Source organism: Populus nigra, chromosome 3, assembly GCF_951802175.1.
Source record: "Populus nigra chromosome 3, ddPopNigr1.1, whole genome shotgun sequence".
NCBI lineage: Eukaryota > Viridiplantae > Streptophyta > Magnoliopsida > Malpighiales > Salicaceae > Populus > Populus nigra.
Window position 1 is genome coordinate 792,025 of NC_084854.1, and position 18,607 is coordinate 810,631.

An 18,607-nucleotide genomic window follows, 5' to 3' on the forward strand; every position below is an offset into this window, starting at 1 on the left:
AAATAAGATAAGGAACATCTTTTCTCAAGCACAAAACAATCAAAACCTCATCCCTTTATTTCCTCATCCTTAGTTACAAGTTGATTTCTTCAAACTTATCCAATTTCTTTCTTAATTACCACTTACATTCACTATTTCTATACTATTCTACCACAATTCCATCATGTTTACTACTTTTCTCAAAATTCCTTAAATTCTCATAAGAACCCTAATTTAAAGAGTCAAGAATGTAAGAAATTAAATCAAATTTAATTGTCATTGTTTGATAACTTACTCAAATAAACTAAAAAACACTTCATTCAAGTAAGAATCTTAATTTTTCATACTTACCAATCTAAGTTCTCCCAACTTCTCTTCTCTTCTTACTGTGGCCGAACCTCCTCTCCTTTTCTTGTATCTTCCTTCACTTGATTCTTCCTTAATTTAATGTTCTAAGATTATAAATCTTACAAGTTTCAAAGCTCTCTCTCACTTTTTCTTGTTTTTCTCTTGATTTCTAATGTTTTTCTCTTGTTTTTTTTTCCCCTTTCCCCCTTTTTTCTCTTTTATGGCCGGCCACTTCCCTTGTTAATAACTTATAAATTGTAACAATTTAATTAATTCCATTCATGTCCCTCAATAGTAAATTTTTATGTTTTTGGCATAAAATTCTTGAGTACCGATACAGGTTAGACCACCTTTTTACCCGAGTTATTTTGATTTTCATTAATTTATATCCCAGTAAATTTATTTCATCATAATCCATTTCCATCTGGTCTTTATTCACGTTTCTGTATTTTTTATTTTTCAGCTATTTTTGAAATTTTATTCATTTATTTCCATTAAGGTTGTCGTATGTGTGCGACGATCACCCACCACCCTCATCAGGTGTGGTATGTATAACTTGGAAAATATAGGAAGACAAAGAATTCTTGTCTTTTATCAGTGGAAAAAATAGAATGAGAGTCGCCACCTAGTATTTTGGTCACTAAGAACCCTAAATGGTCTCAGAGATCGGGTATGGAGACTGGTTGGGTAAAGAGAAGATATTAGCACCCCAAATACGCTCAACCTAAGGTAAGCTACATTGTTTTATTGTCTGAAAAAACTAAGGTCTTGTCATGTTTTTTAATTGTTGGTCCGTCTATGGTTCAAGAAAAACCCTCCTCAGTAAGAAAGTTCTTATATTATGGGCAAAACCTAACCGTTCTAATTTCTATAAAAGAACTACCTTTTTAATATCGGGTATACGTTTTACATATAAATTTGTAATCCCAGACATTAAAACAAAACAAAACAAAATATTTTTTTGAAATATTGGCCGAGTTCTCGTGACTTTAATAAACTAGCTATTAAAGCCAAAATGCATGCTAATATATATATATATATATATATATATATATATGAAGTTTTCTTTGTTGTATGAAAATACAATATGATTTCTTTTCTTAGCTTTGAGAGACTAGGCCGTATGCATGAAAACAAAAATATTTTTTTTTGAAAACCGGTTATTTTAATACCGAATTTGTATCTTTATGATATAAAAATAAAGACCGATATTAATCAAAATGGTGTAGAAAAATACACGGGAAATCACAATTTTTGAATTTTTTTTATTATTTTATTGAACCGGGCTGGACCCGGCCCAACTATACAGGCTAGGCCTCTACTACAGGGCTGGACTCAGCCCGGCCGTGTGGGCTGGTGATGCAACCATATTATTCGATAGTTTCACCCACATTTAACTAGTGTTTTGCCTATGTTTTATATATAAAATACCTTGATATTCTTTATTTTATGTTTTAAAGGCACTTTTGGATGAAAGATGCAAAAAGGAGTAAATTGAAGGTAATTAGCAGATTTGACATTTAGTCGATGTTTTGTGCAGGGAGTGAGTTCTAGAGGTTGAAATGAAGTGATTCCAGTGGCATTAAAAAGCTAACATCCATATCTTTTTGGACATCTAAGGCAAGAAAATAAAATAAGGAAGAAGATGGAAATCGCAGCTTTCAAAGTCAAATCTCGCAATCTACTAGTGTTGACCTTCGGTCATTCCAACTTGAATATCTGGAGCTACAAAAGTCCAATTGATGTAAACTTAATTTTTTTGGATTCCTGACTCAATGGCCTATAAAGGCTCCTAATTTCAGAAAAAAAAGATGTCATATGAGGGAGATATGATTTTTCAAAGGTGACAACTGAATTCTACCACCAAACAGGTTTCGTGAAGAAACGAGTCCAAATTACGTTTCGAAACATCTAAACTGATATCCAAGTTTTTATTTAAGCAATTTAGTTCCTCTAAGTCAAAGCTTGAAGATTTCATGCAAGACCAATTCTTCTTTTTTAGAAAAATAGTTATTGAAATACTTAAATGTAAACAATCTACTTAAGGGAGGACTATTTTATAAAATAGAAATCAGGGTTTTATAGGATATAAAAAGAATGAGAGAAGAGAAGGAGGGCAGCCATCCACGAGGAGAAAAACGCCCCCTCCTCTAAGAAACTTGAAATTATACATTTTTTCTTCTTTTTGATTAGTTGTTCAACAAACATGCAAGGATAAACACTTTTTCTTGGTTGCAAGGACACAAAAACTTTCGGATTTCAAGAACTGTGAGATTTATTTTATCTTTTCTTTTCAAGTTATATGATGAATATGTTTGTTCTCCTATGCTTATTTTCCTATGATTGTTTATTTTAATTGCTAGAGTGGACTCTAAGTTATTATTATAGACAATCTATTGCTAAGTTTGATATCAAAACCGGAGTTGTGGTATATAAACTTGTGATGCAACTGAGTTTAATAATTGTGGCGGATCTACGTTATTAATCTTATGGAGAACATTTAATCAAATCAAACATAAACTGCGGACAATTATGTTTTCTTGATTAATCAACTTATCTAGTTCTTAAAGCTACCATTGAATTAAATTACTAGTGCGGACACTGTGGTTGTTTAATTGTTAGGGTTAGTTATACGGCGAATCCGTTAACAAACCAATGTTAAGAAGATATAAATATTCAGAATATAAATTGATGTTTCGTTTCCATGATCAGTTCTGATTTCTGTAGGTGGATGTGTGCTTGTGACCAAGGTTTGTTCTCTTGATAATTTTTTGATTTTATTAAATTTTGTTTGATAGTTTTCTATTTTCTTTTGCTTTAGCCTAGATAACGTCCAACCCCCCCAAATTGCATATCATCTAGCATAAAAATTTGACGTGAACCTTCCTCGTGGGATCGACCCCTTGCTTGCTCTATATTATCTTGTGTGTTGTGTTTGAAGCTAGGGTAATTAATTTGTAAGATCGCGACATCGCAATAGCTGGGCTGATGATCCGGCCCGTGGCAACCATGGGTTGGTTACTGTGGTCATGCAGATAACCTGTTAAATGATCAGCTAGTTACTGTGCTTATGCACAGTAACCGGGTAATGATTTTTCCTTGTCTGTAGAAACATGCACAGTGCACGTTCTGCATGCAAGGAAAAGAAATGCAAAACAGAGACGAGAGGGAGCAGAGAGTTACCTGTAATGGAGGCGCTTTAAGAGCTGGGGTGGTCGCAACTTGTAGCTGAGGTGGCGGTGGCTGGGAACCCTGGTGGCGTTGCTGCAGTGGCAGACGGTGGTTGCTGCAAGGGGCTACTACTTCTTCTTCCTGCTGCCTTTTGTTGCCTATGCCCCTCTCCTGTGTTTATCCCATTCTTTGCCGTTTATTCTCTGGCGGTGGTGATGCTGTCGGTGGTGGTGGAGCAACGATGGCTCTTCTCCTTCCTCTTCCCTTTTCTTTTGTCTTTCCCCTCTTTTTTGCTCTTTCACTCCCCTGTCTCTCTCTTTTGGTTTCCTCCTTTTTTTTTGCTGATCTCCTACCTCTGTCTGTCTCTGTTTTTGCTTCTTCTTTCGTTTCTCACGGTGCAGGTGCTATTATCTATGACTGGGAGGACGGTGGCAGCTGGTGGCGGCTATGGTGGTTATGGCAGGAGGCCACGGTGGAGAGAGAAACAGAGAGAGGAGCAGCTGCTGGGAACCTGGAAAAGATGATTTTTTCTTAACTTTGGACCTCCGATCCTCTCTCCCTAGAACATGAAGATAAAATCTATTTATAGGCGGTAAAAGAGGTACACTTTGTCTATTCTGGTGCAAAATTGCAGCCCTTGGTTCGATCCGAAAGCATCCCAATCATGATGAACTGTCAGTTTTGTGTAGGAAAATGGTTGGTCGGGTTGGCCACTTCGGGCAGTGCCATCGCCTCTGCAGCCTCGATCAGCCCGGACAGCTTACACTAGCGTGTAGTAAGGTATCACAACATCGTTTGCGTGTAGGTTTCATCCAATTTGGTGAAGAAACGAGGCGCCAAATGCATTGGGAAGGTGACCACCCAACCAGCCTCGCTGGAGAAGGGGATGAACAATATCTTACGATTTAGTCATTCAATTTATGATTTATTTTTATCTACACCCTTGATTGGCTTCAAACTTTTAATTTTGTTCAATTTTACCCATGAAGAACTTCAATTTAAACCCCAGATTTCAGCGTATTTTTTCCTTTGGTCCTTGGTTTTGGATTTATGCAATTTGACCCTTAATTGATCAATAAACTTCCAATTTCTTCAATTTGACCCTTGATTTGGTCAATTTCAGTCCCTTTATTTACGCACTTTTTCCAATTTGGTCATTGGTTCTAGATTTCTTCAATCAAGTCCCTAATTGGCCATCAAACTTCAATATCTATGCAATTAAGCCCCTGATTTGACCAAATCAACTCTAAAAAAAGTTTACTTTGACCCCAGAACTTTAATTTCTTTTAATTAAAGCCTAAATTGACTTAAAAATCAATTTTTCTTGTAATCAACCCTCCATAAATTCAATTAAACTTTCAATAAAATTTATTTAAGTCCATAAACATTTGATTTTGTACTTTTCCTCCTCAAATCAAATTTTCTTCATCAACAGGGCTCTCATCAGTCAACGATATACTGTCAAATTTTAATCTTTGTATTTTGAATCTCCTCAAACAATTTTTGACCATTTTCTGGGCGCTCTGACATTCTCTTTTCACTGCAATTATTTTTTTGATATATTTTTGATTGATTTTTTTTTCTTTTCTCTTTTTTTATGCAGGGATCCAAAAATGAGTTACGACAAAGGTAATCTTTCAAGATAGCTACTTATCTTAACATTTATTTTAGTGTCCTATAAAATATTATTTTATCCATTGCATACAAAATCCTTTTCTCGTTTCATCTTCATCATCGGGTAGGTCGTCGAAAACAACTTGACTATTTATATAAAAAAAAACACAACAACAAAGACAAAATCAAAAGAAAGGAAAAGTAAGGGTTTTCACACTTATTCTTCTTTACAAAACTTACTATACTCAAAAGAAAATGAATTTTTCAATATCTTTGCACCGTAAGCATTGTAAAGAGGGGGCAACTGTTATAACTCAATTTTGGCCCGTTGGGTTTTAATTTAATTTTACAGGGATTAAAATATAAGATTAAAAGATAAGATATTTATTTTGATAAAAGATGTGATTTGTCAGCTTACACGAAAACTAGAAACTACAATGTGCTTTTGTCATTGTATCCCTGTTTTCAAGATAAGGATAATTATCTGCTTTTGAATTTGATTCTTAATCAAATTCAAACTTGAAAGAAGAGAATAAGTTTGATTGAAACTTTGTTTCTTACACGCGATGAGACTCTTGCACTATAAATACAGATTCCAGTGTATGCATGAATGGGGAGGCAATTACAAGAAACCCTAGGAGGCTGCTACACGAAACCCTAGAGGGCCCATGATAAGAAACCCTAGGAGGCCAACATTAAAAAAAAAAATAAGAAAAAAGACATTACAAAAAAAAAAAAACACGTTAATAAAAAAGAAAAAAGAAACATAAAAAAAAAAGGTGGGGCGGTGAAACCTATCCTAGCCGCTGCACCCCGTTAGCCCTTTCCTTTCCTTCTTTTCTTCCCCTGCCTCCAGATCTTCACGGAGGAAGGGCTCCCTCATATTCACCATTTTTTTCTTGGCTTGGAATTTTAGAAGGCAGGCCTCCCTCACTCTCCCTTCTCGCTGGCCATTTCATTTTCTTCTTCTCGATAGCCGAATGGGTGCCACCTTCTTCCCCAGACCAGAACCCAGATAGGAGCAGAAGCCTCATCTCTTCTGTTCAGACCTTTACACACTGCCTCTATGACCTCTCATTCTTCTCTTCCCCCATAGTCTAGCAACTTCTCTTAAGACCAACGAAACCGGCAACAACAACAAGCTTCCTCTCTTTAGACCGACACTCCTTCTCCACAAACCAAACTCAAAGACAGTAGCCCCTTTCAGTAGCAGCAGTAGGGTTTGGTTACTCACTGCAGCAATGAAATCTTCATCATCCCGGTCGAAATTAGCGGCTCCTTTACTATCACGACGCCATTAACAGCTCTAGCAACCAGGAGCAGCCGACAGCAACACCAGAGAGAGCCTTTCTAGCCTTTCATCCTCTCCTAAAACAGCAGCCACCGGTATTAGCTACACCACGCATGTCCAGCAGGAACCTTTTCTCTTCGGTCCAGTAGAGAGAGGACGAACACACAGAAACGCAAATGAGCATGGGGGTGGCACATGATGAGAAGAAATAGAGGAAAGAGTTCCTTTTCGGCCAATAGCCTTATGCCTGGATCACCATCGCCCTCGGCTTACAGCGACCAGGTAACTTCTTCTTCTTTCTGGTTTGCTAGATTAATTTGCTTGTTACTGTTACATACATGCGTGAAATACTCATGTATGCATGGAACAATGTTCTTTTTTATTTTTAGATTGGACTCCAAAAATAAAAAAATAACAAATATATATAGAAATAAAAATAAATATAAAAATAATTTCCTTTTATTTTAACACAAATTTTACGGATTTATTCACTGGCAACAGAGTCGAGAATACTATACTTTGTGGATAGCACAATATCTACCAACGTCAGAGTTAGAAATATTCATAGGTGAATATTTACTAACACCAGAGTTGGAAATATTATAAAATGATCATAAGAATGGAACACAAACAAACCTTTAGCAATTTTAGACAAAACTAGCAATGTAGCCTGCCCTCAGGTAGAACACTTAAGGGGTGATAGCATCTTTCCTTTTGCGTAACCAGTCCCGGACCATAAAATCTCTATTGACCAATTAGGGTTTTTAGTGATCATAATACTAGGTGACGACTCCTTAAACAAGATATTTATACCTCCAAAAAATAAGATGCCAGATATTTTTTTTTTCTAAGTTAATAATTTTTAATTGGTCAGTACAGGAAAGTATGCATCTTCTGAAGACTGAAGCGGTCTATTTTCTGGTCCTTCTGCATCTTCTGCTCTGCAGCATCTACATCTTGGTTGCCTCCTCCATCTAACGTAATTGCTTGCGAAATTGTATCGTCTAATCTAATGAATACTGCTTCCAAACCAACTATTCCAGGTCTGTGACCGATTCAATTGGCCTGGTCTGCAACCAATCAATTTTTCCATGCATAGCTTTGATCTCTTCCCGAACATTTCCCATATTAATGATTCTTGTCTCTCTTATAGCATTCCAAGCTATCAGTGCTAACCAAGTCATAACTGGCTGGCTTGACTTAGACTTCGACAGATTCCACTTGCCCCCTAATCTTTGTTCTTGGGACCTACAATTAATGGAACATTAGTACAGGAAAATATGCATCTTCTGAAGACTGAAGCGGTCTATTTTCTGGTCCTGCATCTTCTGCTCTGCAGCATCTACATCTTGGTTACCTCCTCCACCTAAAATAATTGCTTGCGAAATTATATCGTCTAATCTAATGAATACTGCTTCCAAACCATCTATTCCAGGTCTGTGACCGATTCAATTAGCCTGGTCTGCAACCAATCAATTTTTCCATGCATAACTTTGATCTCTTCCCGGACATTTCCCATATTAATGATTCTTGTCTCTCTTATAGCATTCCAAGCTATCAGTGCTAACCAAGTCATAACTGGCTGGCTTGACTTAGACTTCGACAGATTCCACTTGCCCCCTAATCTTTGTTCTTGGGACCTACAATTAATGGAACATTAGTACAGGAAAATATGCATCTTCTGAAGACTGAAGCGGTCTATTTTCTGGACCTGCATCTTCTGCTCTGCAGCATCTACATCTTGGTTACCTCCTCCACCTAACGTAATTGCTTGCGAAATTATATCGTCTAATCTAATGAATACTGCATCCAGACCATCTATTCCAGGTCTGTGACCGATTCAATTAGCCTGGTCTGCAACCAATCAATTTTTCCATGCATAGCTTTGATCTCTTCCCGGACATTTCTCATATTAATGATTCTTGTCTCTCTTATAGCAATCCAAGGAATCAGTGCTAATTAACCAAGTCATAACTGGCTGGCTTGCTTAGACTTCGACAGATTTCACTTGCCCCTTAATCTTTGTTCTTGGAACCTACAATTAATACAAGTGTGGTCCTAGGCTACTAGTTAATTATTAAGTATAACTATTAAGACTAAATCATTATGTAGTCCCTTGGCTTTGAATGTGATTATAATATAGTCATTTACATTTGGAAGGCTATATATTTACAGCTTAATTCTTCAACACTCGGAGGTCATTTTCTTAATAAGTCCCAGAGATTAAGTTCTAGATTTTTAAACAAAAAAGACTTAAGTCATAATTTAGCTCAAAACCTAAGGATTAAGGGATATTTATTGGTAGCTTAGACAGTATCCACACATTTCTTTGACTGTTTGGATAACGTCGGAATCTACTTCACTATATAAAACCCTTTTAGCATACTAAACGACCACCATTCCAAACCAACTACATATTCTTTCTTTTTCTCCTTTGAGTTTGTCTTCTACTCACTCCTTTTTGAACCTACAAAGAAAATATGGCTGAAGGTGTGCTCTTCAATATTGCGGAGGAAATAATAAAGACATTAGGTTCCCTAACCGCTCAGGAGATTGCACTGTGGTGGGGGATCAAAGATCAATTGTGGAAGCTCAATGACACAGTTACTAGGATTAAGGCTGTGATTCAAGACGCTGAGGAGCAGGCACAAAAACAGAACCACCAAATCGAAGACTGGCTCATGAAGTTGCGGGAAGCTGCATATGACGCAGAGGATTTGCTGGACGATTTCTCAATACAAGTTCTGCGGAAACAGTTGATGTCCGGGAAAAGAGTATCAAGGGAGGTACGCCTTTTTTTCTCAAGATCAAACCAATTTGTGTATGGTTTACGGATGGGTTATAGAGTTAAAGCACTTAGAGAGAGACTAGGTGACATTGAAACTGACAGTAAAAAATTCAACTTTGATGTTCGTGGTGAGGAGAGAGCTTCTTTGACCACTGTCAGGGAGCAAACTACCTCATCTGAACCTGAAATAATAGTTGGGAGAGAGAGTGACAAAGAGGCAGTTATAACTTTTCTGATGAATTCCAACTATGAACATAATGTTTCTGTCATCTCCGTAGTTGGAATGGGAGGGTTGGGGAAGACCACACTAGCTCAACATGTTTTCAATGATGAGCAAGTTTCGGCGCATTTTGGTGTGAGACTCTGGGTAAGTGTCTCAGGCAGCTTAGATGTTAGAAAGATTATCAAAGGGGCTGTAGGTAGAGATTCTGATGATCAGTTAGAGAGTCTGAAAAAAGAGTTCGAAGAGAAAATAGAAAAAAAGAAGTATCTTCTTGTATTAGATGATGTGTGGGATGGTGAGGAAGGTCTGGATGGTGAAAAATGGGATAGGTTGAAGGAGTTCTTACCACGTGATGCAGTAGGAAGTAAGATAGTGGTAACTACACGTTCTCATGTAATTGCAAAATTCACAAGCACAATAGCACCACATGTTTTAGAAGGTCTATCTGTAGCTGAGTCATGGGATCTGTTTAGAAGAAAGGCATTCCCTCAAGGGCAAGAGTCGGGTCATGTAGATGAGAGAATTAGAAAAGAGATTGTAAAGAGGTGTTGTGGAGTTCCTTTGGTCATAAAGGCAATTGCGAGGTTAATGTCTTTGAAAGATAGAGCCCAGTGGTTGCCCTTCATCCAACAAGAACTTCCAAATAGGGTCCAAGATGATAACATTATTCATACCCTAAAGTTAAGCTATGATCCTCTCCCATCATTTATGAAGCATTGTTTTGCTTACTGTAGCTTATTTCCCAAAGGTCGTAGGATTGATGTGAAGTCATTGATTCAATTTTGGATTGCACAAGGGTTCATTAGCTCTTCATGTTCAGGTGGTGGGTGTCTTGATATTGTTGGTCTTAGGTACTTTGAGCATTTACTGTGGAGGTCATTTTTTCACGAAGTGGAAAAGGATAGACTTGGGAACATAAAAAGTTGCAAAATGCATGATTTTATGCATGATCTTGCAACCAAAGTTGCTGGTTTTCAGAGCATCAAAGTGGAGCGTGGAGGACATAGGATTTGTGATTTGACTCGGCACGTGTCATTTGACACGAAATTGGATTTGTCACAACAAATTCCAATTCCTTTGCCTTATGCAAAAAGTCTAAGAACAGTTATATTATTTCAAGGCCGCAAACGAGATAAGGGGGCATGGGAGTCTATTTGTCGAGACTTTAGGCGTTTACGTGTGCTTGTTTTGAGTCCTTCGGTAATTGAGGAAGGGTCACCTCTCATTCAAAAGCTAAAGCATCTGAAATATCTTGATCTTTCGAATAATTATGAGATGGAGGCGCTTCCTAATTCTGTCACCAATCTGGTAAATTTGCAAGTGCTCAAGCTCAATGGTTGCAGTAAACTTAAGGAACTACCAAGAGATATTAGTAAGCTGATCAATCTAAGGCATCTTGATGTTGGTTGTATTCTTGATGGTGATTTATGTGAGGATTTAGAGTATATGCCTCGTGGGATTGGGAAAATAACTAGTCTACAGACGTTGTCATGTTTTATGGTTGCAAAAAAAAGAAGTCCTAAATCTGAGATGATAGGTGAATTGGATGAGTTGAGAAGGTTAAATGAATTGAGAGGGAGGCTAGAAATAAGAGTCAAGGGATACGAAGGTGGTTCTTGTATATCAGAATTTGAAGGAGCTAAATTGATAGATAAACAATATCTTCAGTCGTTGACCATATGGTGGGACCCAAAGCTGGATAGTGACTCAGATATTGATTTGTATGATAAAATGATGCAAAGCCTCCAGCCAAACTCAAGTCTTCAAGAGTTAAGAGTTGAAGGCTATGGAGGTATGAGGTTTCCTAGTTGGGTTTTAGATCTCTCAAGTCTTGTAAGGATTCGTCTAGAAAGTTGTAGAAGACTTAAGCATATCCCTCCCTTACATGGCATCCCTTCTCTTGAAGAATTAAGTATTGTGGGATTGGATGATTTGGAGTGCATAGATAGTGAGGGGGTTGGAGGAAAAGGAGTGTCGATGTTTTTCCCATCTTTAAAGAAACTTGTTATCCTTGCTTGTCCTAGAGTGAAGGGATGGTGGAAGAGATGGAGTAGAGATGAGATGAATGATGATAGTGATGAGTCAACAATAGAAGAAGGGTTGAGAATGCTCTGTTTTCCACGTCTTTCTTCCTTGCGCATTGAATTTTGTCCAAATCTGACTTCAATGCCGTTGTTTCCAACTCTCGACGAAGGTCTTGATTTGCGGAGGACTAGTTCAATGCCATTACAGCAGACAATGGAGATGACATCACCGGTCTCTTCTTCTTCTTCATTTACCCGTCCTCTCTCCAAATTGAAGAGTCTATATGTGTGGTCAATTGATGACATGGAATCTCTTCCGGAAGTAGGGCTGCAAAATCTCTCTTCTCTTGAATCGCTATCGATTTCGAGATGCTCAAGATTGAAGTCTCTGCCACTGCCTGATCAGGGGATGCCTTCTCTTCATAAATTACTTATCAGGCATTGCAGAGGGTTGAAGTCGCTATCTGAACCTGAATCTGAATCTCAAGGGAGGATAGCCTACCTTCCCTCTTTGCAAATGTTAATAATCAAGAACTGCAGTGAAGAGCTGAGGGGAAGAACAAGAGGATGGGGAAAGGAGAGCGAGGAGGAGTGGCCTAACATTAAACACATTCCAGATATTGTAATTGATAGGAATTACATTCAAAAGGAGGGTCGCTATGTAAAGGGTGAAGGAATATTGATATTCCCTTAACGGGTAAAAGAGCATTTTCACCGAACATACATACATTCTTACATATATGAAAGGTATTTAACCTCTCCCTTCCTTCCTTCATTTATTTTCTGTGATTATTATTATCATTCCATACTCTTTCCTTTGTAATGAGTATTAGAGCATTTTCACCGAACATATACGAAAGGTATTTAACCTCTTCCTTCATTTAATTTAATTTATTATTATTATTATTATTATTACTCTCTCTCTCTCTATTTATTTTGTGACCCACAAATCTCATCTTTTCATATTTGATGGTTAGAGCATTTTCACCGTGCAACATTTAAGCATTTAACCGAGCATTTTCATCTTTATTCTTAAATACAAAGGTTTTAACCTCTCCCTCCCTCCCTCCCTTAATTTAATTTCTTTTGTTATTACTCCATAGCAAGGTTGTCAATTTTATTTTGATAGGTATTTTATTTTTTTAATTGAAATTGAATGTTTTAATTTTGGAGTATTTTGGCGTGCCATTTCAGAGTTGTACTATATATATATATATATATATATATATATATATATATATATATATTCAACAAACATAATTCAAATTCAAGATAAATTAATTATAAATTATACAATATAAACACAATGTTAAACAAATATAATTTTAAAATTTAAAATATTCCTAACTAGTCAAAATTAAATAGGTTTTTAACTTAAAGTAATTCAACTTAAACAAAATTTCAAAATATTATGAAAATAAAATGTTTTAACACAAATATTTTAAATATAAAGTTAGGTCAATGTTATCAAGGCTAATGGAATCTAAAGCATCCATTGTTTTGCTCAAATTCCTACAAAGTATAAACATGAAAAAAACAACATGAATATAAACCATATATATATTAATGATAAATCTAATTTTAAAAAATTAATATCATTGTTAATGAAAATAGTAATAATAATTTTCAATATTATTATCAATATCATTGTTATTAAAAATAGTAATGAAAAACAGTTTTTTATAATTTGGTGGTTTAATTAATTAAATTGAATAAGGTTCAATTTGATTTAATGGCTTTTCAAGAACGGAACGAAATATGTGGAATAAAACCGAAACGTTCCGAGCGGAATTTAGCAGAAATATCCGGAACGGACCGAGATTTAAAATGAGATGAAATTTGTTCCGTTTTTTGAATTGATATGGAATGTTTCAGCCATTCCGGACGAAACAGAACGGAATTGACAACCTTGCTCCATAATCCATACCCTTTCTCTCTCTCCATTTGTTTATTTATTTTATTATTCACAAATCTATCTATTTATATTTGACGGTTAGAGCATTTTCACCTTACGGATATTATTCTTAAATACAAAGGTTTTTAACCTCTTCCTTCCTTCCTTCCTGAATTTAATTTAATCTATCTATTTATTCTATCATCCACAGCCCTCATCTGATCAAATTATTATTGTTTTTCTTTGAATATTCGCAACTTTTTTCAATTAACTGGGAAAACAAATTACCCAACCTCTCTGCCTAATCCCAGATATACATTGCAAGAGATGTCAATGGAGTTCAGAGGTGGAAGCTATCGTAAATCCCAGAATCCAGATATGATGCTCGTTGCAAGACCTGGAACTTTCAGTAGCTTGCTCTCGATCCGTAGCGTTTGATAAATCTTGAAATATCAATAAGATGTCTGGAGTTGATGGCCGATAAGCATTATGCGCACATGTTGCATTTCCCTGTTGGTGGGTAAAAGCTCCTCTTTTTTAAATATATAATATCCGTAAATGAATTTATCTTAATTCCATAACGTCACGTGAATTAATTTAATATTCCGCTAAGTAAACAAGCAAAGGCTTCTCTTTTTTAAATAATTTATCCCTCTGGCTACGTGATTGGTCGCCCAGAAAGTGTAGGAAAATCAAACAAATCAAGTGAGATATGTAGAACATGACATTTTTATTATTTTATTTCTTATACTGGCAGTGAAGAAATGGTGCTGTAGTTTTAAGAGGGCGAAGAGCATTATGATACAGTCAAGAAATGATACAGTTAAGAGTGCTGTAATTTCCGTGTAAATGTTGCCCTCTCCCCACGTCTCTCATATATTTTTTTCAAACAATTCTGTCTGTAACTCCTCCAGCATCCAGTTCGGAACCTCCTCCGCTGCCTGTGGTGATGGATTGATACCTCTCAGTCAACTTAGCTTACCACAAAAGACCACTCCTCTTCTAAAAGTAAGGCCTCTCATCTCTCCATCTAAAATCCCCTCCTTTTCTGTTAATCATTACTACCTCTTTTAGACCATTTGTTGTAGTTTTCTTGAAAAAGCTGTGTCTTATTACTGTGCTCTCATATTTCTATTCTAGGAACTGAAATTTGTTGATCTTGTCGGTTTCAGTTGAAATAAACACAGTAATTGTTTAGCTTATTTTTCTAACAAGTTTTGACATCTTGTTGATGTAGGTTATGGTAAAGCTGAAAAGGTTATTGATGTTGCTCTCATTGTAGACGATGGAACAGGCTGGATCAGTTGCAGAAAATGGTTCTGTGTTTTATCTGCAAGGTATGGATGTCATAAGCTTCCTATATATATATATATGAAGTTCCTTTTCATGGATTTCTTATTTGGCAAATTTTCTGTGTCAGTCTATCTATACCAGGCTTTCATGTTAGCATGCATATGGCACCTTAAGCCATAGCGTTGCTCGGTTTATTTGGCGCCAGGTACAATAGTCAGTACAGAAAACTGAAGGCAGAATCATATTACAAGAGACTATCATTGTTTTCATGGAGGTCATAGTTGTTACAACAGCTGATTTTGGAATCCTTAGTTTATAGAGTGTGCTTTGTCCTCCTAGTAGTGCTCCGTTTGTCTAAATACTTTAATTTGATTTACTTTAAAAAAATATTATTCTTATATATTCTTAATTAAAAATACTCTACATTGTATTCCGACGCACCACCAAACGTAATGCTCTCGTCCGATAATAATGAATAAATACAAAAAATATATAAATATATCTGATTAAAAAATAAAGATAAATATATAAAATAATAATAATGAGTTATCAGACTTGTGATTCGTTGTAAGTCCGATACTCATCCGATAATAATGAATAAATTCAAATAATATATAAATATATTTGATTAAAAAATAAAGATAAATATATAAAATAATGATAATGAGTTATCAGACTTGTGATTCGTTGTAAATCCGATACTCATCCGATAATAATGAATAAATTCAAATAATATATAAATATATTTGATTAAAAAATAAAGATAAATATATAAAATAATAGTAAAGAGTTATGTGACTCGTGCTTCGCCGTAAGTTAGATATTTTTATTTTGTATAAAAAAATTATATAAGCATGTTTTTCAACACATTTATGTAGTTAAAAAAATTTAAGTACAAAACAAAAAGTTTATGTATACTTGTAATCAAATAAATCGAAAACTATGCATGTTAATAGATAAATAAAAAGTTATTAACAATATCTAAAACTAAAACTTGAGAAATCGAGAGACATATATAGATCAAAATATTTAATCTCGCAAGACATGATATTTACCCGTTTATATTTGCTATATTTTGTTTATTAAAATATTTTTTAAAAAAAGAAATGCTGAAAAAAAGGTATCAATAAAAAAACAAAATTAGAAGAAAACAAATAATAGCCAAGGAGTTTGATTTAACTTATCAAACTTGTGATCCAGATCATGGACTCAACTGAGATAATTCTTTTATCTTAAACTTATACTTAATCGACATGCGCTCGCGCGCGCACACACACAAAGAGGGAAAAAAAAGAGACCAGGCACTCCAGTCTATGACCTAGCACACCTAGGTTATTAAGAAAAATCTTGAGAATGTGAGTGAGCATTCAAACCCAGGTCGTGTGTCTAGGATTGACTTTAGTTTTAAAAGGGAAGATGTTTGCCCTTATTTTTCTTGGAAAAAAAATATGCATGTGATATGTCACATGCCAAGGCTGACAACGTGTCACCTGCAAGTCCAGATTTTGGCCACCATTATGGTAGCTGGAAAATAAGAGCAAAACTTTTTTTTTTTCAAAATCCACAATTTTTTAGTCATTCAACCCAAAAACATCTCAATAACATCATTGGAACACTTAGAGACCAATTCATCAACTCAAAATACCCAAAAACATTCAAAAAACTAAAATCAAACCGAGTTAGATTCTTCTCATTTTACATCTATTTTTCAGATAACATTGAAGCTCTAAAAAAACTGTAAAATCAGAGAAAGAAAATATTTGTCAGCTCAATTAAATTTCATTGAATCTGTCGCAGCAGCTATATACAAAAATATTTTCCTATAATTGTGCTAAGATATTTTTGGAATAAAAGTTACAATAGGAATAGATGTCCTTGTCAGCGTATGTTTCCTAATACATTACGTAAACGTGAGATATTGTTGATCCTTTCTTAACACTCCCCCTCAAGTTAGAGAGTGAATGTCAAGAACTCCCAATGGTTTAGTGAATACATTTGTAAGTTGTTCTGTTAAAGTAACAAATTTAGTCATGATTGAACCATCCTGTATTTTGTCCCGAATGAAGTGACAATCCATTTCTTTATGTCTAGTTCTCTCATGAAAAACTGGAATAGTTGCTATATGTAAAGCTGCTTTGTTATCACAGTGTAGTAATGTTGGTTTTAGATGCAATATCTATAGGTCTTTCAACAATGATTGTAACCAAGATACCTCGCACCATGTGCCTGTCATAGCTCTGTATTCGGCTTCTATTGAGGAGAGTGACACTATTTTTTGTCTTTTTGTTCGCCAAGAAACAAACGAAGAACCCAAAAAAACACAATAACCCGTAGTGGATCTCCGAGTCATTAGGTAACCAGCCCAATTTGAATCACGAAAAGCTCGTAGACATATCATTTTGAGAAGAGAAAAATAAACCCTGACCTGGAGCACCTTTTAGGTAACACAACACACGCAAGACAGCCTTTATGTGCGGTTTGCGTGGTGCATGCATAAACCGACTTAGCATATATACAGAATACATGATATCCTGTCGTGTAATAGTCAAGTAGATTAGGTGCCTCACAAGTCTTCTATACTGAGATGGATCTTTAAGCAAGTCACCTGCATCAGAGAGTTTTGTGTTTTGTTCCATAGAAAAATTCACAGGTTTAGCACCCAAAATCCCACTATCCTTCAGAATGTATAGTATGCAGCAACTGTCATCTGAGCTTGAGAAACACAAGCGATGTCCCTCTCAATTTGAAAGATACGAGGAGCGTTGCTTTGAAAATTGCTCGCGTTCCATGGTAGTGAACAATCGGCAGAAAAAATTGAGGCAAGAATTTGAGGCAAAGGCAGAGTTAGAGATAAAGAGCTAGGTTAACCCTGCTCTGATACCATGTAAAATCAGAGAAAGAAAAGATTTGCCAACTCAATTAAATTTCATTGAATCCGTCGCATCAGCTATATACAAAAATATTTTTCTATAATTGTGCTAAGCTATTTTTGAAATAAGAGTTACAATAGGAATATATGTCCTTGTCAGCATATGTTTCCTAATACATTACGTAAAAGTAAGATATTGTTGATCATTTCTTAACAAAAACATCATTAAGACTTTCATTTCATAGAACTCGTGGATAAAAAAAAATCTATTTTATGAAATAAAAAATAATATAAATAAACTCTTGTACAAAATTGATATTTTAAAAAATTTAAAGAAATCTAAATTATATAATTTGTGTTATTTTTAAATTTTGAGAAGGTAAATATATTTTTTTAAAAAATCTTCAACATTCCACCGAACGTTTTTCCGTTCTGTTTCTCTTCTATTCGGTATTTTTAATCAAAAATTAAACATGGTTGGTATCTAAAAGAATTATATATATATATATATATATATATATATATATATATATATATATATATATCGCAAAGTTATATTTTCAAGTCAATTTATATATTAATTACAATTAAAACTTTTCTCCAAAAGATTTTAAAGGTACATCTCTCATATCTATTCTGATTCCACGTTTCGAATCCAAGAAATTAATAAAAAGAGCAAACCTCATTATCAACTCGACATGTCAAGACTTTCATGGTGACTTTATAAAGAGAAAAATGTCAGAGTTGCCGACATTTATAAGAAGCTATGGTTTGTCAAGAGGCAATGGCTCCACACGTTTGCAGAGGTCACCATGACGACGACGACGACGACGACTATACCACCTTGTAAACATATACCAAAATTAAAACATAAATACAAAAACTATCCATAAAAAAGATACACAAAATAAAATGTTCTAGTTATGTAATCCGTGCTTTAATGCATGTTAGATACTTTTACTTTTTATAAAAAATTATATATGTAAGTTTTTTCAATACATTTCTATAATTTAAAAAAATTAAGTTAAAATAAAATTTTTTATGCATATATGTAATCAAATAAATCGAGAATTATGTATGCAAATAAATAAATAAAAAGTCATTAACAATATA

General features: G+C 35.1%; 1 protein-coding gene across 5 annotated transcripts; it reads left to right on the forward strand.

Annotated features, from left to right (window-relative positions):
• Nucleotides 1–5,921: 5,921 nt before the first annotated feature.
• Nucleotides 5,922–15,043, forward strand: LOC133690270 (putative disease resistance protein RGA4). 5 transcript variants are annotated; one of them, XM_062110504.1, is made up of 7 exons: nt 5,922–6,685; nt 7,283–12,185; nt 13,644–13,848; nt 14,090–14,154; nt 14,247–14,340; nt 14,570–14,669; nt 14,753–15,043. In XM_062110504.1, exon 2 carries the CDS (start codon nt 8,884–8,886, stop codon nt 12,130–12,132), a length of 3,249 nt encoding a protein of 1,082 aa, XP_061966488.1. In that variant the 5' UTR covers nt 5,922–6,685; nt 7,283–8,883; the 3' UTR covers nt 12,133–12,185; nt 13,644–13,848; nt 14,090–14,154; nt 14,247–14,340; nt 14,570–14,669; nt 14,753–15,043. The 5 variants fall into 5 exon arrangements, with proteins under 5 accessions (XP_061966488.1, XP_061966486.1, XP_061966487.1 ...); XM_062110502.1 differs by having other exon boundaries at nt 14,090–14,340; XM_062110503.1 differs by lacking the exon at nt 14,090–14,154.
• Nucleotides 15,044–18,607: the final 3,564 nt, after the last annotated feature.

Coding starts and splice junctions, on each gene's coding strand:
- LOC133690270 (XM_062110502.1), top strand. CDS start 8,884: ATGGCTGAAGGTGTGCTCTTCAATATTGCGGAGGAAATAATAAAGACA.